The sequence below is a fragment of the Crassostrea angulata genome, chromosome 6 (genome assembly GCF_025612915.1).
Source record: "Crassostrea angulata isolate pt1a10 chromosome 6, ASM2561291v2, whole genome shotgun sequence".
Lineage (NCBI taxonomy): Eukaryota > Metazoa > Mollusca > Bivalvia > Ostreida > Ostreidae > Magallana > Magallana angulata.
Window position 1 is genome coordinate 19,410,677 of NC_069116.1, and position 21,422 is coordinate 19,432,098.

Here is a 21,422-nt window from a genome sequence, read left to right on the forward strand (position 1 = left end):
TGACCAGTTATTCATGCAGAAATATGAAAGACCTGAGAATTTGAATTGACCTGAAAATTTCAAATGACCTGAAATTGTATATAATTGATACATTTCTATGTTCTGTATCAATATTAATGTCTATTTGTAAATTTTTATCATATTTCCAGGTATATAAGTGTTAAAATATATCATACTGATCAATTATTTATGCAGGAGTACGAAAGACCTTAAAATTTAAATTGACCTGAAAATTTGAGCTGACCTGAAATTATATATAATTGATACATTTCTAAGTTCTGTGTCAGTTTTAATGTCTATTTGTGAGTTTTTAATCATATTTCCAGGTATATAAATTAAGTGTTAAAATATATCATACTGATCAATTATTTACGCAGGAATACAAAAGACCTGAAAATCTGGGCTGACCTGATATTATATATAATTGACACATTTCTATATGTTCTGTATCAGTTTTAATGTTTATTTGTGAGTTTTTATTATATTTCCAGGTATATAAGTGTTAAAATATATTATTTACACAGGAATATGAAAAACCTGAATATTTGAATTGACCTGAAAATTTGGGCTGACCTGAAATTTTGTGATGGTGTAGTTGTGTAGGTCATCTAACAGCCCATGTTTCGGTTTGATATATTTTAACACATATATACCTGGAAATATGATAAAAACTCAACAATAGACATTAAAATTGACACAGAACAAAGAAATGTATCAATCATTTAAAATTTCAGGTCATTTGAAATTTTCAGGTCAATTCAAATTTTCAGGTCTTTCACATTTCTGCTTGAATAACCGATCATTATGATATTTTTTTAAACAAAATTATACCTGGAAATATGATTTAAACCCCCACAAAGTGATTTCATTTGACCAAAATCTTATAAAAGTATCATTTATATCAATTATAAAAATTTCAGGTCATTTGAAATTTTCAGGTCAATTCAAATTTTCAGGTCTTTCATATTTCTGCTTGAATAACTGATCATTATGATATTTTTTTAAACAAATTAATACCTGGAAATATGATTTAAACCCCCACAAAGTAATTTCATTTGACCAAAATCTTATAAAAGTATCATTTATATCAATTATATAAAATTTCAGGTCAATTCAAATTTTCAGGTCTTTCATATTTCTGCGTAAATAACAGCTCATTATAATATTTTTCAACACAATTGGAAATATGATGTAAACCCCCACAAAGTAATTTCATTAGACCAAAATCTTATAAAAGTATCATTTATATCAATTATATAAAATTTCAGGTCATTTAAATTTTCAGGTCAATTCAAATTTTCAGGTCTTTCACATTTCTGCTTGAATAACTGATCATTATGATATTTTTTTAAACAAAATTATACCTGGAAATATGATTTAAACCCCCACAAAGTAATTTCATTTGACCAAAATCTTATAAAAGTATCATCTATATCAATTATATAAAATTTCAGGTCATTTGAAATTTTCAGGTCTTTCATATTTCTGCTTAAATAACTGATCATTATGATATTTTTTTAAACAAAATTATACCTGGAAATATGATTTAAACCCCCACAAAATAAATTCATTTGACTAAAATCTTATAAAAGTATCATTTATATAAAATTTCAGGTCTTTCAGGTCTTTCAGGTCATTAGTATTTCAGGTCTTTAGTATGTTCCGCGTGAAACCGTTGTTACAGAAGCCGATGCAACTATTTTGCATTTTTATCTTAAAAAGATACCCCAAGGGATGCACAGTTGCAGATTCTCTGAAGTAATGTAAGGACTAATGCATATATCATTTGATATATTATTTATATTTTTAATTTTATTTCTTTAGACCTGATGGATATTTAAACTTGTATACACATGTCCGCGCATCTTACAGGTCCAGTACAATCACTAGATTTAGCTACGTAGCTTGATTTACCTACATAGCTTTATTTACCTACCTGAAGTAGGTTTATTTAGCTACCTTTATGCAATTTTGCATTTTATGTAAAACAGACAAAAAGTCGCAAGTAATTGTCAATCTATATTTGTTCTGTGTAGGTTTATAAAAGCAACCCACAGGAAAAATAGTTAAAACATCGCTGCGTTTTAGCAGTTTTAAGGAAAACATGCATTTCTATTGTTTGATTAACTGTATGACACCTTGTGTGCGATGAGGCATGGATAAGTGTGATTGCTTCATATTGTGCTGAATTATTACCAATCAATCATCATGTTAACCAGAACTGTTTTTCTTTGTTGTCTCATTTAGAAAATAGCTGTTTGGTAACACATAAACAGTTATACATAGCCCCAAAACTTTTAAAACTTTGACTTCATTTGCGCAAAAAAGCAACAGTTTTAAGAGTGATTTTTTTATGAATTGTTTTCAGATCAGTTCAAAGTTGAAAATTACTGCTGCACCTTTGTGCGACTTTTAGTACCGGTCGCACTAAAAAGCGCCCGGGAGCGCCCGAGAAGCAAAAATAGGCGCCCGGGATCCTAGATTCTTCTAAGATTGGTCTTAAAAAAATTTATTGTTAATATTTATGCATACACTAGAATAAAAATCCGGGGAATTTTAATAATGCAGCAAACAAGAAAGACAACTCTAAATTGAAAAATCGCGTGTCAATCCAATTATTTACCTGACAGGTAGCGGTATCACAGCTGAGTCCGTTAGTTACCTGTGGTGCGGACTAGCAGGATACAGGATAAAGAAATACACAAAGCTGTCATATAAAATCCCCTCTCCATCGTCTCATATAGCATGTCACGATATTTCAAAAATTACCTGTCAACCTTGTTAGTTATAAAATTGTCAAATTTATCCCCATCGTCTATGTACAAGGATGTGTTGTCAGTTTGTTAATTCTCGAAATTTTTTCATAAATAATCAAGTCTGCAAACACAAAATCATTTCCTATTTGCATATCATACGATCAATTACTTTATCAAATTATTGACAGCAGAATGCCTGCTCTAAAAAGACGTAAAATTAAGGCTTCTTCAAAAGCCACTTATTTGTCCGTGCGGAATATGCAGGAAAAATTGCCAGAAAGCTTGCATTTGTTGCGACATTTGCAACGTTTGGTATCATCCTCAATGCGAGAGTTTGAACCTGCAAGAATTTGAGATGTTTAAAATTTCAAATTCCCTTGTTGTAGATATTTATATTAAAATATTTACATCTACCAAGTATGATTCACTCTATTTCTTACGGAAACTTATAGTTAATTCATAGCTCTATAGAAACAGCCAGACTGAAATCTACACGCCCAATTTATCGATTGGTCGATATCTACTGCGGCTGAAACTGACAAGAAAATGACAGGACAGATATCGACACGTCCTGTTTATCGATTGGTCCAAACCTATAGCGACCTAGGAAAAATCACGGACTGCACGAAATAAACATGACGATGTCAGACTCAAAGTCTGACAGGAGACGATTTGCCTGTTTCTTTTAGCTAACTTACTTACGTACATTAACAGTAATTTAGTGAATTTTACTTACTTTTCCTAATCAATTTATCAATTAGCTTAAAGAAAATGTTAATATAAACAATAAAATGCTTTCTTTGATGATTCATTCGGGTTATGAAGGTAGTGATAATTGCAGAAAAAATTTACATAACCCGCTAACGCGGGTTATGTATTTTTTCTGCAATGTCACTACCTTCATATCCCGAATGAATCACCAAAGAAAGCATTTTATTGTTTAAATAACGCAACTTATTACAAACTCCATTTATTGTATATAATGAAATGTTTGTAAATAAATGTATTCACATTAAAATAACGCAACTTACTACAAATTCAATGAAGTTTGTACATAGTATGTCTAATAAACATTTTTTTTTCAAATTAAGTGTTTTTAAATATTTTTTTCAATGATTAAGTTAATTATATAAAATATAACGAATTTTTTCAATTCATATAATAGCAAGCCTTATTTTTTCCTAATTTTTCATAGATCAACGTTTTATTCTCTATTTTTTAGTCCTAATTTTTAAATCATCTTTATTTCTTTAAAATTATTTGGTTTTATTTTAATTTTTGTAAAATTATATTTTTTTAACTGGTATTTAGAAAATATTTTATTAATTCAATGCAATCTTTGGCTTTAATATTTTTTACTATTTTTTATTCAAAATTATGGCTCTTAACGAGGCGGCCTCCACGTGGCAAGAGCTGGGCAACGGTATCTAAATTAAAATCTTGTTTAAAAAAATGTAAAGAGATACCGGAAAACAACCTCATCCCTCGATTAAAATTGTTTGTAACTTTTTTTATTCATGTAAAATTTCCATGAGACATTGGGGTATATTTTTATACTGGAATTATCGTTCTTCTTTCGCTCACTCGGTTACATACATGTAATGTAAGCAAATGTGAAATATTAGTAATTTCTTAACATATTTCTATTAAACTAACATAAATAATCTCCCGGGCGCCTATTTTTGCTCCTCGGGCGCTCCCGGGCGCTATTTTATTATACCGGGCGCTCCCGGGCGCTTTTTAGTGAGACCCTTTAGTACAAATGCCCGTTTAAGACAAAAGTATGATTGAGTAGCTAAATAAACCTACTTCAGGTGGGTAAATAAAGCTATGTAGGTAAATCAAGCTACGTAGCTAAATCTAGTGTTTGTACTGGACCTGTCTTATTTTTACAATGAACTAGCCTACAGGATTGATTCGAAAATTGAGTCTTAATGAATATAAACCCAAAAGTAGCATATACAATTTTATCACAATTGTGGAATTGTACATTTGCCGTCATCCTCACAATGTCAGGGGTCCTGAGTCCACTCGTGTCCGTGGTCCCACGGACACGAGTGGACTCAGGACGCCCTTTATTTTAATTATATTTAAATATGAGCCAAAATATTAAGGTGGTATATGGCAATAGGTGGGTTAAAGTACATTATAATTGAAATACATTCAGCGGTTTAGAATTTTCAAAATTTACAATACTTAACCAAAAAATAGCTTTCTTAAATATTTGGAGAGGTTAAAATTATAAAACCGCCAGGAGGATTCGAACTCATGACTTACAGATTCATAGTAAGCCCACTAACCCACTGCGCTAGGTGACAATATTGGGAAAGAAACTACTTATATACTTGGTTTTATTGTCTATTTCGATAAACAATACATCACAACATGGAAGTGCCCCATACCACCTTAAGAACTTTTAAAAGTTTTAATTTTCAGATCACATGAAAATGATAAAACATATTACAAACATTATACATGTACATGAAAAAATGACAATAACAAACCGTGAACCATCTCAAAAATCCATGAAACGAAATACAAATTCAAAGCAGAGCAACACGGACCTCCAAATAGATAGAGGTAGGATCAGGTGCCTAGGAGGAGTGAGCATCCTCTGCTGACCGGTCACACCTGCCGTGTGCTCTTTGTCGTATTCAGAAAAAAAAACACCCAGAAAAGATACATACAAGATAATAAAATCAGTTAATATTTTCTTGCAATTAATTTCTTTTTATCTTTGCAAGCAATTTCTTCTTGGTTATATATGATATACCGGCCGGTAATCCCTGAAATTTAGGGAGTTGACTAATTTTAATAACACATGGCTTAAAAGATGATTTTCGCCAAAAATTTGATTTGCTGATTTGTTCCATCTTAATCTTCTTACATTATTTAGATTTTAATTTAGTTCTAGGAAGTTACATTTCAACAAATTATCATCAGAAATATAATTTGTTTCTTAATATATTCTACTTTCAGAGCTGATATGAACAACGGATAATGTAAAAGGTGACATGAGAGGATGAATGATTCAGGTATAATTATTAGAGTCAATTTATTCTCTCTCTGTCTCTCTATCTGTCTGTCTGTCTCTCTCTCTCTCTCTCTAATTCTTTATTTAAAAAAATAAACGATGTCTTTTTGTTCAAGCAGAATTTTTATCCATACCAAATGAGGACATCCCAGTACATAGCACACCTATCAAGGTAAATCAATTTTGAATGAATATAATGGAAAATTGTTTCTTAAGGAATTCGATGTATAACGACCACATTTTGTACCTAATAAATGAATGGTCCGATATTCTTAATCATGATATCATTGTAAAGGTGATATCAAATAAAAATACTCCACCAAAGGAATTTTCAAAATTTTGATTATGGTCCAACTAAATACTTGATACCGTGAATTTTGCATTGAAGTGTATGGGCAACATGTGTTTTATTAAGCTATTTATAAAGTAACTTAAATTTTGTGAAATTCTCTTGGTTTACACATGCATAAACTTTCTCTTTATTAAAATATGAAATAAAATGAATCATTTACCGCAGATATTTTGACGAAATCAAATTTTTCTTTTTTTCATCAAGGGGAGATAACTCTTTAAAAAAAATTTAAGGTGCAAAATGACCGGCTCCTTATATGTTGTGAGTCATATTATCTTGGTTCATTTAACTTTCATTGTTTTTTAGCAATACATATTTAACATGTTTAAAATGGTTCAAGATTGTTAAATATCTCTTCATTATACATTGAATACCTGAAGGTACAATGGCCCTTTGACAAGAGAGAAAACTCTCTCTGGAATTCAATGTTGATAATTTCATCTTAGAACTGTAAAGTTATCTGGTAATTTATGTTACATGTAGCTTCCACGTATGTCTACATTTCAGTTTTCTTTGAAAAATTTTACTAATTGAAAAGATAGGCAACGGACATTCTGTAGATAACTTATAATTCTCATTTCGTTTAATGTAACTTAGAATAAAGAAATTTGAAATTTCCTTATAAATATGTTTGTATGATTTTATTGTAATGAATTTGTTGATAGTGGGATTTAGGAATAAACTTAAACTACTTGTACATCAAACTTTTTACATATTGATTGAAGTAGTAAGAACATGTCAATCTGAAAGATGTGTTAGAACCATTTTAACAAGGCCTTGGACTTTCAGTAGGATGTAACTGTCTGTTTCTTGCATCAAAACAAGTTAAAAATGTCGCTGGTGTCAAGTGAAATATACAACGATTGCATAGTCTTCGCTCAAAAGCCAGACAAATCTTGTTGATTTCAGAGAGCCATGGCTCAGTGGCCAGCAATGAAATAGACAGCCCTACGTCACATTGCTGTTTGACACAACTACCCAAAGTCCAAGCTCTTGTTAAAATGGTTCTAAGATTTGTCCAAGGAAACTTGTACTATTCCATGAGAATATATCAATTAACATGTACTGGTATGTTTTATTATCATATCACTCTCATTATATGAAAACTACATAGAAGTTGTCTATCAGAAACTCAAGCATCTTTTTAATGTCAACTCTCATTATCTGTTTACTTTATGTAGTCATCCATTCCACCATTTTCCACACGCAAGAGAGCACAAAGCAGCAGACTAGCCATAGAGGCTGAGAATGGGAGAGGCCCCTGTGCTCCAAAGAACAACTTCCCTCAGGGTCTAGAACCACATTATTTGGGTCATAGAGCTGAACTGTCAAGTGAGTCCAGAGCTCTTAAGAAAGCCCAAGCAATGCCCTCAACAATCAGGGATATAAACACTATACCATATTCTGAAAGAGTTTCTCAGACAGTTCCACAACCAGCACTCGGCACCATGGGAGAAAATGCTGGTTCATCTTATGGTAAAAATTTGTATCGAGACACTTCCCCAACAGGATCCCCTAGAAGAGTGGATCAGCTACGACATGAGGAGAGAGGTGGACAAAAGGGACACAACTCCTCTGTACCTAGAAGCAGTGGAACTAGTGAAGTAGAAGCAAGAGCAAGATATTCACCGAAGGGTGTAGCAAATTCTGATGGAATCCCATATTCCTCAACAACAAAGGAAACCTCTAGCACTTTGGAAACAAAACAGCACCTACTTTCAACCTCCAATCAAAGAAAAGACAGTTCACATAGCAAATCCTTTACAGTGAGTTTTTGGCTTGAACACTGTAGTTGATATTCATATTGGGTTTTCAAAATTTACTTCTAAAACCAGGAAAATCATTAATAATTGATACTAAGGGGAAAAAAATTCTATTATTCAAAAAGTGACAAATACAACCATTATAAACTTGTTTTCATCATTAGAGATCTGGAGAGAATCACAATAGCACAGTCTACAAGCAGAGAAATGAAATACAGCTGTTAGTTAGTGAGTTACAGGACAGGGACAGGGAACTGAATGAAATGATGCTGGCACATCAGCAGCAGCTCGTGGCCTGGGAACAAGATAGACACAGGATCCTTGTACTGGAGCAGAAGCTGGCAAAGGCAGAAGGTGAGAAAAGTTTTTAAAGAATTGTTGCAGCAATGAAAGGCTTTTTTTGTGTAAATATTGTCAAACATCAGTTTTTGTGTGTTCTGGCATGTGTTGTTAGAACAGAAAAATAATATAATTTCTGAAATTTAAAATGATTTTTTTTTTAAATTTTAAATTTGAGATGAAACACAACACCGTACAAAACAGCTGCGAATGGCAATAACAAAACTGAAAACCCTACGCAATGAGAGTACATGTCAAAACACGACATTAGAAACAACACAGGAACAACTAACAAAGCTGTGTCAGGAAAATGACTACAGGAGCATCCATATTAAGGAATTAGAGGTGAAAGAGCTAGGGCAAAAATAAATTAACCAGATTTATAGATAAAAACTGGTATTATGTTAAAAAAAGCCAAAAGATCTACATGTATTGCTATAGTTTTGATAAATCAAAAAAACTCTGAGGGGCTGATTTACTTATGCGTATCACATACTTACACCAGGAAAAATACAAGAGTCAAGTGGAGAAAATTAAAGAAATGTCTTCTACCATTGGAAAATTAGAGGGACGTGAGCAAGAACTGTGCACTGCACTCAGGCTGAAGGTACTCTTCTTTAAAACAATGCATGTTTATGATGCTAATTAAAATTTTTGTAAGAATATGTTCATATGAAAATTATTTCAAAAGACAACAGTTTTTAATGTTCACACATTTAAAATAATATTGCAAGTCAACTTCAATGTTGATGGTTTTTTTTTACTTTCGCTAGTACATGTACCTTTTGGTTGAGAATACAGATTGTAAAGGAGTTTCATTAGTAAAAATTTATGATCATGAAGCTCTTAGAAAATAATGAAGTAATTTCTATGAGATAAAAGCTACTTTTAATCTGTGATTTTTTTTTAATGACTTGTTATCCAGATATTGTTAATCTGTATTTTTTAATGAGTTAACAATGTTGTATAAGACTTTTATATAAATCTTTTAGGAAAAAGATATGGTTTCTGCTACAACCCAGATGAGAGAGCTAGGAGAGCGTCTGAAACAGTTAGATCTACGAAACAAGCAGTGTATAGATAGAGAAACAGACGCAACAAAACAGTCCACACTCTGGAAAGAGAGATATCACCAGGTCAAAGAAGAACTTGAAAAAACTAAAGGTAAGCATTACGGGACTGTGAACTCTATCAAATCTTCTGAGTGTAGTCAAAATGTCACAAATCTTGGCAATTCTACAATCTTTTCTTCACAAAAATTTTATAAAAATAATAAGGAATATATTAAATACTAGGTACATGTATTTATATTTGAATAGATAACTGTAGAAATACATACTGTTAGGTAATTGTGATACGATTTAATTTGGGGTTTGGTTTGTTGACCAAAAAAGAGTTACCTCTCCTTAAGTTTCTATAAACTCCGAAAGTTTCTATAAACTCTTCATTTGTATCTGTCATTTCCAGATATTTGTAGAAAATACAAACAAACATTTTACATTGAAGAATATTGCTATACTGTGGATTCATTAATGTTTGTGGTAGCTCAATTTTACTTAGTACCCCAACCCACAAATTTACATCCTTAACAAATAAGCAGTGTGAAATGTTCCCCTTATTTATTATTCCTGGGAGTGAATCCAAGAAATAATGTCCCAGCTAACTTGTAAAAATCTGGCACTCCACTAAAATTGGCTCCCATATGCATGAATTTAAAAGATTCCACATTATTCTCCTTTACTACAGTATATAGTTTCCAGCTGTTGTTAATTCCTACTGGTGATGAAAGATATTTACATAAGTATGTGTATAAATTGCTTTGGTGTTTAGCTTACCTAAGCCAATTAAAACTTGGCACAAAGCATACTTGGGAGAAGGGCTTTCAAGTTTGTTCAATGAAGTGTCTGGTCTCATTTAAATGGGGAGATAATTTAGAATTATTGAAAATTTGTTGGTATTTTTTAAAAATCCTCTCAAATAAGAAATGCCCAGAAAAGCTGTAACTTGTGTGGAAGCATTAAGTAGTTTCAATTCATATTTGTTCAAATCATGATCCCTGGGGGTAGAGTGGGGCCACAAAGGGAGGAAGAATTTTCACATAGAAATATATGAAGAAATATCTTTAAAAATTTTCTTCTTTCTTTCAATTGGTCAAGAGTTTTTTTTTTATTTTAATGTTTACAATGTTTCAGTAAGGCATTTATAATGGTCAATCGAAATGCAAGTGTCATTCGTTGAGTTATAAGCGAGTTACAGAGCTTGCAATTCTTTGCTATGTAAACATTGCTTTTGTTTACATTTTGAATGTTGAAGGTAAAATTCCGGTTTTAGAACTAAAATGAATGTGTTAAATGTTAGGAACTGTTTATTTATGCTTAAAATGAATAAGAAGAAAGACAAATCTGCTTGAAAAAGATTTTTAACTTTTATATTGAACTTGTGTAAACAAAAACACTAGGGCAAAAGCCTTGTTTACATGAGAGAGAATTGTGAGTCCTGTATCTTGCTTATATCTCTACAACTGACTCTCAAATTTCATTTTATCATCAAAATGCATTCCTAAGTAAATCATTGTAAATAATAAATACAGAATAATAAAATTTGACCAAAATCGTGACCAATTCCATGTTAAAGAAAGATCAATAATCTGAATTACAACAAGGGCAAAAGGGGTTAAAATAAAACAGAAGCAAATATTTCCTTGCATCCAGTATTCTGATATTTTAGTACTAAAATATATATGCATGTATAAAACTTAAAATTTTGAGAAATGAAACACTGTACATGTAAGTGCACTGATAACTTGATATTGATTTAATGTTAGAGCTAGGGTAAAATAAAAAAAGACAAAATATGAATGTGGGATTGTACTAGCCGTTACAACAATTAAATGATGTCTGATTCGAATACTATAATTACAAGAGGACTAGACAAATAATATTTCCTGAACCTTTGGCAGTAAATATTGCTTTTAAGCTTTTTAGCTCACCTGAGCCAAAGGCTCAAGTGAGCTTTTCTGATCACAATTTGTCCGTTGTCGTCGTCGTCATTGTCGTCGTTGTAAACTTTTCACATTTTCATTTTCTTCTCAAGAACCACTGGGCAGATTTCAACCAAATTTGGCACAAAGCACCACTAGGTGAAGGGGATTCAAGTTTGTTCAAATGAAGGGCCACGCCCTCTTTAAAGGGGAGATAATTGAAAATTATTGAGAATTTGTTGGTATTTTTCAAAAATCTTCTTCTCAAAAACTATATGGCCTGAAAAGCTTAAACTTGTGTGGAGGCATCCTCAGGTAGTGTAGATTCAAGTTTGTTCAAATCATGGTCCCCGGGGGTAGGGTGGGGCCACAATTGGGGGATCAAGTTTTACATAGGAATATATAGAGAAAATCTTTAAAAATCTTCTTCTCAAAAACTATTAGGCTAGAAACGCTCAAATTAAAGTGGAAGCATCCTCAGGTAGTGTAAATTCAAGTTTGTTCAAATCATAATCCCTGGTGGTATGGTGGGGCCCCAATGGGAGGATCAAGTTTTACATATAGAATATATAGAGGAAATCTTTAAAAGTCTTCTTCTCATAAACTATTAGGCCAGGAAAGCTCAAATTTGAGTGGAAGCATCCTCAGATAGTGTAGATTCAAGTTTTTTCAAATCATGGTCCCCAGGGGTAGGGCAGGGCCACAATTGGGGGATAAATTTTTATACAGGAATATATAGAGAAAATCTTTTAAAAAATTTCTTTTAAAAACTATTTGGCCAAGAAAGCTCAAATTGGCGTGTAACCATCCTCAGATAATGTAGTTTCAAATTTCTTCAATTCATGGTCCCTGGGGGTAGGGCGGGGCCACAATGGGGGATAAATTTTTATATATAGAGAAAATCTTTAAAAATCTTCTCAAAACTATCAGGCCAGGAAAGCCCAAATTTGAGTGGAAGTACCCCAGATTGTATAGATTCAAGTTTGTTTAAATAATAGTCCAGGGGTAGGGTGAGTCCCCAATGGTTGATGAATTTTTACATAGGAATATAAAGAGAAAATCTTTAAAAATCTTCTTTTTAAAGAGTATTTGGCCAGAAAAACTTAAACTTGTGTAAAGGCATCCTCGAGTAGTGTAAATTCAAGTTTGCAAAATCACAGTCCCTAGTGGTAGGACGGGGCCGTGATGGCGGTTTGAATTTTTACATAGGAATATATAGAGAAAATCTTTAAAAAATATACTGGGAAAGTTCTTGGTCCAAAACTCAGTACTTAGTGTGAAAGCACAAGTTATGCAGATTTAAGTTTGATGAAACCATGATTCCCTAGAGAAAAGTGAGGCCACGAAATTGTGGGGAGGGGTGGGGTTATATAAAAATAGAGAAAAACTTCTTACAGGTACAACAACAACCTTGATTGGTATTTACCATAAAAAAGAGGTGGATAAAAATTGGCAGATTTTCAAATTTTTTTTAGCAAGATCTACTGTACTTAGTTGTCAAGATATTTTGATATTGTAATGCTAATTTGATCAGAATTAAGGCAATTGTTGCTCAGGTGAGCGATGTGGCCCCTGGGCCTCTTGTTTTTCTTGCAAGAAACAGACAGTTTAAGTCATCAAGTTCCCTGAATCTTGTTGTGTATAAATATAAATTTAGTTATTTTAAAGGTGTGTATGTTAGAAACACCCTAGCTGTCATTAAAACAGCTAGTACTAAAATGATTAAAACTGCTTTTTAATCTCTTTGAAGGTTTGTTGGAGAAGAAAGAACTTGACCTTCAGGAGCATGTGGCGTCTGCAACAAACATTCGCCAACAGCTAAGCCTAGTGCAGGAAGAGTTCAGTAAGTCCAAACTGTCAATCATTTTGCATTCTCCAATTAAAGAACCGTGATTTTTACTCCCATATTTCTTTATTTAAGAATCAAAGGAAAATGTACTTGTTGAAAAAGCCTTGAGACAGATGATATGTTATACTTTCATCCTTTCAGCAGAATGTTTGTTTTGGTACACATTCAGTTAAATAATGATTTAAAAAAAAATCATCCAACTTGTTTTATTCACATATATTTATTCATATTTTATTCGTATAAAAAGAAAGAATGCAAGTTTACAAGTGATATACGGTATGTGAACATTTTACATGTATAAAGAAATGTTTTAATGGTTTTTTCTTCAGTGAAATGAGTAAAATATATAGACTCACAATTTAAATACTTTGCATCTATAGGGGCAAATGAGTCTGAAAAAAAAACCCTTTAAAAATGGAAAAAATATATCTCTGTAAGTGTAAAGAAGTCATGTTTTTAAATTTCAAAATTGATTTCTGTGAACAGTAAATAAATCATGTTCACTGGATACAGGAATATGCGGTCTCAACGGGAGATTAGAAAAGTAATTTAATTCCATTGACTATCTTAATATACCAGTATATAATTTGTTCTATATTTAAATATAGGAAAGTCAATTATGAATAAAATACATTTATACATCAAAGAATAATTTTTTTTAACTTGAATTATTTTTTGTATGTGATAAAGTAATGAAATTATTATTCTTCACCAAAAGTTCAGATCAGAATTTTTAGATTGTAAATTTGGCAAAAAAACCAACAAAAACTCCCCCGAAAAACCATATACCAAGGTTGTAATGAATGGTTTTGTTTGTATCCAAAATCCTGTGAATTAGCATAAGGAATTTAATCTTGGAAGTTAAAGATTCAAACTCAAGCCTTGTTTGTAAAAATGGAGCAAAAGATCAGGGACAATTTTTCATGTGTATATAAATACACATTAATACTTTTTCTACTGAAATTTGTTCAAAGGTGAGAGTACATATTATCATACATATTTATATAATCATGTGCATATTCAGAATTAAAACTTATTCAATTTACATAGTAAAAAATATGCCTGGGACCTCCCCTGGCAAACAATTATCCCTGGGAATAATTTCTTGATCATCTAATCATGAAATTATTATAATGTACCCTTTGAAACTGAGAGTAAAATCTGTTTCATTGAAAATAAATAATGGAGAGGTCTTTAATTAATTTTTTAAATTATTCAATAGGCCAAAGAGAGAAATGCAAGGACAATTTGATTGAATCTCTGAGAGGAAAGCAATCCAGAACAGATCATCAGCTTAGACAACTAAGGGAAGTAAGTCAGAGTTTCAAGAATATTTAATATGTTATGTGACATAAACTTTTTATATGTCTAATTCTTATTCATGCAATTATTTAAATTTTCTTGTGAATTTTAAGCATATTTCTTTTTTTATTAATGTTTCTGATGTATCCTTATATTTTTTGTGTTGTCTTTGTTGAATCAGATCCCAAAATAAAAGTTGAAGCTTTTATCTGAGAGATGTTTACGTACATTAGTTAACCAATTTTGTTGTATAACTTCTAAAAAAAGGAAGGCAAATAATTCACTACCTTTCATACTTTACCAACCACATGTCAGTCATAATGGTTGTTAGTTTCTGTTATGATGAAAAGAATAGAAAGTTAGAAGAATGAATTTATTCATCAGGAATAATTCTTATAAACAGAAAATTCCAAAACAATTTATTTATGAACTGCTGAAAATAAATCATTTTAAGTTAGCAAGAAACTATAAAACTAAATATTCTACTGAAGTAATGAATTCCATACATAACTACAAAACTTCTACAAATCTTTAACAGGGTTATAGCATAAACGTGTCAGAAGTCAAATGGGTACAGCCGGCCCATCAAACAATCTTTTAGAACCATTTTATGTCAAACAGCAATGGGACATAGGCCTGTCTATTTCATTGCTGGCCACTCAGCCATGGCTCTTTGAAATCAACAAGATTTGTATGGCTTTTGGGCTAAGACTATGCATATTAAACTTGAAACTGCATCATTTTTAACTTGTTTTGATTCAAGAAATAGATAGCTACGTCCAACCGAAAGTCCAAGGTCTTGTTAATATGGTTCTATCTATGTAGCAAAGTGGTGATCAATGATACAATATATAGTATTGTATGTCATGCACTTTTATGCTGAAATTTTAACAAAACTTTTAGAAAGATGTAAATATATATACATGTAAGATCATAAATACGTTTATTACTTGTATTTCAATAAAAATACAATTTATTGCTGTGTTCTTTATTGAAAAGAAAAAACAGTGTTATAATGCTGCTTTGAATCTGTTTTGCAATTAAGTTAAGGATATACAATTAGAAATTTCTAAGTGGTAGTTAATAACAGAGCATTTTATTGTTCTTGAGTTATCATTGTGTGAGTTTGATTTCAGCTGTATGAGAGACAACAAAGACAGGTTGGGTTGTTACAACTAAACCTGGACAGTACAAGGGAGACCATCCACAAACAGCAGAGCAGCCTTGAGGAAATTAGGTAGGGTTCAGCAGGAAAATAGGACCTAGTGGTGCAGTCATTACAAGCATTAAGATTCTGTATTTTATGTTTTTGAATTTCTTGATTTCAAGATGATTTGAATGCATTACATCAAATTGCATGCAAAAACATCAATCTTGCATCAAGTTTCTTCTATTACCAGTAGAAGTTTGTTTCTTGGTGAATTTTTTTTTAAACAATAAGAATTATTGATGTAAAGTGCAACTTTGTTTGAAGTTTGAAAATGAAATGCATTGAGATTTAAAAGTTTTTAAAGTAGAGTTTCTTTTAAATGATTTATTCCATACTTAGATACTCTGTTTTTGCCTTTGGAATATCTAATTAACTGGTCTGGTTTATTAAAAAAAGATCTATTGTTTATTTGTTGTATATAATTATAATAAGATGATCACTAAACCTTAGATATACCTACAGATGCACTAAATTTCAATTTTTATAGCATGTTTAAAACAAAACAAATAAATACTGGTAGATTTTAAACAAGTATTAGAAAATTATTTCATCTATTTACTATACCTTGGATGAACACAGTATTACTATTAATTTAAAGAGGTTATTAGAATTATATGTCAAGTAATAAGCAAAAGTTTACATAACCAAGGGTGTTGAAATAGGTTAAACAAAATATTGTTTTCAGTTTATTTTGTAATGGACATTGTTGGTAAAAGTACTCGAGAAGTTTATAATGATTTTTATGTTTAATTCAAACCTTTTAAACTTTTCCTTCTTTACAGCAACTCAACAAAAAACTGCAGTAATTGTAGTAAGCTTTCTTCAGACTTCAAATATTCTCCAGAAAAAGATGTTGAAGTGGTAGAGAGTTCTAAGGGGGCATCTCATTCCAAGAATTTGTTTCATGCGCCTGTTAAAAGTGAAACAACAGAGAATAAGACAGACCATTACTTAAACAGTATTAGGGAGAGAACAACAGGAGATGGGGTCAGTTTTGTGAATAAAAGTTCTGAATGGATTGACAGCATTAAGAAGTCTCAGGGTTGCAGCTATGGAGACTGGCCAGAAGAGGATGAAGGACCAAATCTGATTGACTTCTCCTGGGATATCAAACCCGATGAGATGGATAGATATTCTAAGCCCCTGTCTCCTGTCAAGTGGAAAAATACAGTTTCAGATCAGAAAAATGTCTTTTCTAAGAGAACAATGGAGAAATCCTCTGTAGTGAGTTCATTGGACACTGACCAGCTTAATCGCTCAATATCGCCAGTTCTTCATGCTCAGCGCTCACGTTCATTGAGCCCTAAACCAATGAGCAGACAAACTCATCAGGGTGCATGCGAAAGCAATTTTAAACACTACAGTATTGAAAGTTCACAAAAAACTCACAGCACTTCTCCTAGCCGGCGGACTGTTGACTATCAGTTTGAGAAAGCTAATGACTATGACCTACAACAAAGAAATGGTGCTTTATCATTGACCGTTGATGACAATAGAGTGACCTTTGATGACCAACTGTCTGTATTTCTGGATGATGAAGATGGAAGAAATAAACCCTCAAACTGGGACAGAGCTTCTAGGGAGGTAAGCCAAAATTGTTATGTTAAGTAAGAATCACTGTTATGTTTATGATATGGCTGCTACATATTCACTTTCCTCTAGATGAAACATATATATTATAGCGTATGCCTATTTTATCGGTTGATGTAGTGTCAACTTTTGTCTTATTGACCTTTTTGTGTGATGTGGACTTTAAAATGCTGTCAACTGGTTGAGAGTGTTGCAGAGTAGAAATGTTTGCACTTTGAAATTAGGGAGCATTGCTTTATCATGCCAGTTGTCAGAGACAACTCAAGTGTGTACTCAAGTGATCTGTGTATGCACTTTTGACCTAGACTATAATTGTATGTATCTCTTCAAGGAAACAATGATTAAAGTACATAGAAAAAACCCCTTAAAATTACTAGAAAGAATGAATTTTTGTTTCAAATGTATATAGATTCAGAAAGTCTTTTCATCAGATCTTTATTAAGCTGTCATGTCTTGGCATTTTTATGAGTCTGCTTCAAGGAATTTATCCCTTCTGAACACTTCAACATCAGTACAATTGATTTTTAGCAATTTTTGTTAATAAAAGACACCCCCCCCCCTTCCACCTATTAAAAAAAAAATAAAAAAAATAAATTTAAAAAAAATTTAAAACCCAACAGAATTATGTAAATCAAAACATTGAACATTGTGAGTGTGTATACATGTATGAACAGGTGGAGAAAGGAAAAAGAAAAAAAAAACCCTAAATACGCATGGTAAACTTATATACATGTATGGCTTAAAAAATTTCCTGTAAATACAATAATAATAAAAGTGAATTTAAAAAAACATTGAAGCACCAAGAGAAATCTTAGGTGAACTTTTTTTTATCTGTGAAAACGATGTTTTCTTGTCTAAGAATTACAAAGCCTATCTAAACTCTCACTTTATTTCTTTTTTTCAGACTGAGACTTCATCAGAAACAAAGTTACACATGTTGTTAGTTGAATCCAGAAAAATGGCAGATAATTTAAGTAATCAAAAAAGTGCTCCAGATGAGTTAATGCAGGTATGATACAGTGCTTTCTTTGTACATCAGGTGGGTGGAAAGCATTTAAAAAAAAAAAATCTCTGAAATTGGATTAAAATGTCGTAATTTTGTAAGCCCATAATCTTTTTTAAGGTTTTAGATAATGGGGAAGGAAAGGTTGATCTACAGATCCGGAATGTTAACACCAAAGAAGATTAGACCTGGTTCCAAAACAACGCACAAAGCTTTCATCTACTGCAACCTGCAGAAAGTTGACAGTGTATTTAATCTCATTTTGCTCACAGTAATACAAATTAGACAATTTCCTACTTTAACAAGATAACATACAACTTTTTAAACGTAAGAGTACATGCACATGTTAACATCATTATTTTTTAAAAACCTTGTGGTTTTGGAGCCATTAAAAGGGGAAACATCATTTTAATGAAACATTTGTCTTTTTTCTCCCACAATAGATGCACCTTTCACATAGATAAGTAATACAGTGTTTACCCCAAAGGCCATATACTTGTACTTATTAGTTATGTCAGCATTGCATTATTGATTGATATAGTTGATCAAGATCAAGACAGAAAAGATATTCAAACATGCAGATACCCTTTTTTGAACAAGAAGCGGTAAAAATCTGTATTTTCATTACATAGATGCATATAGTTTTTGGTTGAAAAACATGATTATTTTATTTACATTAGAATTTTAATAGATATTACCAAAGCACAAATCTTTTGATTAGTATTTCCATAAACCTTTCTCTAAATACTGCATTATTTGTTAAGTAATTCTTGGTTTTATTTGTGTTATACAACTTGTGGTTGGGTGACACTGTAATATAGTGCGCACAGCCTGTACCGGTATGTTACACTTACCATAATTGTTCCTTTTGTTATCTTCTGAATTCATTTGTTAATATTGTTGCTTTTTTGAAATTATGGGAAGCATGAATTCCCCTGCTTTTCCTCATCAGTCTATTTCTCTAGACCTCTTTGGAACATTTAACAGGTATAAAATCCAGACAATGATGGCTTTGTGAAATCAATTTGTTGCAAAATATACAAAATCTTACCATAGTTAACCGTAAAACAGTCAAAATATTGTTCCTGTCCTTATAAAATGAAGCCAAAGGCTTAATACATGTAAAAGTTTTCAATAAATTGGGAGCAGGTAGGCCGAAACACTCTTGGCTAGCAAAGGGTCAAATAAAAAAACAAACATTTATATATACAACTTTTGAGAGGAATTCAAAGGCAAATAAAAAAAATGAGAGCATTGATTTTGCCATTTCATACAGTGACCTATGATTAAAAGTAATTGAAGACTATTGTGTTACCTGGTTCCATATGTAATTGACCAGATAGAGTAAAAAAGACACCAAATGCTATATCATTTAACGAGGCCGGGTCTAATTAGTTCTGCCCTAGATTTTTTAATGAAATTTTTTACATGAATTTCTACTGAAATAATTATTATTTTAAGATTAAAAAATAAGACATTTACCACACCGTTTGTTTAGGGGGTCATCTCAAATTTTGCTAATCTTTAACATAGGACCCTATGGGATTTCGCTTGAAATGTATCAATTTTGCACATTTTTTTAAACTTCTGCCCTAGGGATTTCTTTTTCTGTTCTATCTATTAAAGTTATTGCTAAAAGGCATCAAATGGTCAAATAAAAAAAACCTTTTACCTCCTGGTTTGTTCCAGGGGTCTTATCAAAGTTGATTTTTGTATGCCCAATTTCCCAGATTTGTCAGATAATGGCTATTTTTTATTTGACAAAGGCGGAAAAGCTGATCTATATAGTATTAGTAAAGCATTCAGGCATATTTAAGTAATAAAAAAATATATAACATCACATATTAAGGGTCATTGATATAAAATACATGGTTACTGTCTTGAAATATATGAATTAAGCTATATTTAGGCGGGTTAAGAAAACGTGACAGAGGTTTAGGCCTGCTGAACCCTCTTCACGTTTTCGACCCGAGCTTATACTTCGAGACAGTTATGTTTATTTCACAATATAACATTAATTTTACGCATTAAACGGGCCATTTTCAACAAATTTCGCTGAATATCTGCAGTTGAAACTATCACGCCATGGCGTCAACCAAGCAAAAAGATGACGTCACAATACAAATGAAACGCTGCGCGAAAGCGTGCGTACTTGTTCTGTACTCGGCCTCGTTAAGTAGTTTTTGTTGTTGATGAAATTATAGCTAGGGTAGATTTAAGAAACAACAATATTAAATTTATGCATTTTTCAAAAACAATATTTATCAAATATGTATTATTTTACAGGTGTTTTTTTTTTTTTTTACTATTAACGGTATAAAGATGCATGCAATCTTGATTGTCTATTTAAAAGTATTTTTGAAAAATAATTCACGATGTGTGGTCTATTGTCACCTTATTATACTTATTTCAGGAACACGCATTTGTTTTAAGGATTTTCTTTGATCTAATGGTGTCTGTCAGGTCACTGAATTATAAGTACACAGTAAAATTATATATCTGTCTAAAACTTATAATGAAGATAAATTCACCGAAAAAAGAAGAAAAAAAAATGAATTTTGTAAACTTTTGATAGATTTTTGAAAATAATAAAACCCCTATAAATCTATCAGTTATTTACCATAAATTTAAGCCACATCCTCTATCTAGGAAACACATCTATTCAATCATTTTAAATTTTTATTCGGCAATAAAATTTACTGATCAAGATATTTAAATTTATAATGTTGAAATGACAATCAAATTGTGATTACATGCCCAGGTATATTAATACACTTTTACTTGTCAATGTTTGTCCTCCTATAGCATATAGAATTTCATTGTTATGCATGCTGAGCAATTAGCAAATCTCTTAATGTAAATGACCCACATTGCTACTATTACACTAGATAGTAGACGAAACTGTTAGATTAGTCAGACAGACACTTTTTAATGAGTACCTACACAATGTAGAAATGACTGCACAATTTATCCTTGCCATTAAACAAATTGTTCTGATTGTACAGTTGTATGTCTTTTGCTTTACCTTTTCTAAAGAAATGCAATATTGTAAAGAGAAATATTTGTTGAATTGGATGAGAGGTCAGGGTTTTGGTATGGTTTTGTTTAAGAGAGTGAATAAAAATTGTACATTTTGTTATCGCATACTTTGTATCTATCTTGAATAAATATTGAAACAGATTTTTACCGTTAAATACCGGTACTTTGTTTATGATAGTTGCATTTATGGCGCAACCCACAAAAA

At 31.6% G+C, this 21,422-nt stretch overlaps 1 protein-coding gene across 2 annotated transcripts; it reads left to right on the forward strand.

Annotated features, from left to right (window-relative positions):
- The first annotated feature begins 1,659 nt into the window (after positions 1–1,659).
- Positions 1,660–21,359, forward strand: LOC128189162 (putative leucine-rich repeat-containing protein DDB_G0290503). Of its 2 annotated transcripts, none has more exons than XM_052860659.1 (14): positions 1,660–1,763; positions 5,736–5,791; positions 5,910–5,962; positions 7,324–7,908; positions 8,070–8,259; positions 8,423–8,589; positions 8,750–8,851; positions 9,237–9,408; positions 12,975–13,067; positions 14,296–14,384; positions 15,512–15,612; positions 16,368–17,169; positions 18,080–18,184; positions 18,299–21,359. In XM_052860659.1, exons 2-14 carry the CDS (start codon positions 5,779–5,781, stop codon positions 18,362–18,364), a joined length of 2,538 nt encoding a protein of 845 aa, XP_052716619.1. In that variant the 5' UTR covers positions 1,660–1,763; positions 5,736–5,778; the 3' UTR covers positions 18,365–21,359. The 2 variants fall into 2 exon arrangements, with proteins under 2 accessions (XP_052716619.1, XP_052716620.1); XM_052860660.1 differs by having other exon boundaries at positions 1,662–1,758.
- The last annotated feature ends 63 nt before the right edge of the window (positions 21,360–21,422 follow it).

Coding starts and splice junctions, on each gene's coding strand:
- LOC128189162 (XM_052860659.1), top strand. Junction 13,068..14,295: donor CCTAGTGCAGGAAGAGTTCA/GTAAGTCCAAAC, acceptor ATTATTCAATAG/GCCAAAGAGAGAAATGCAAG. Junction 15,613..16,367: donor AGCAGCCTTGAGGAAATTAG/GTAGGGTTCAGC, acceptor CCTTCTTTACAG/CAACTCAACAAAAAACTGCA.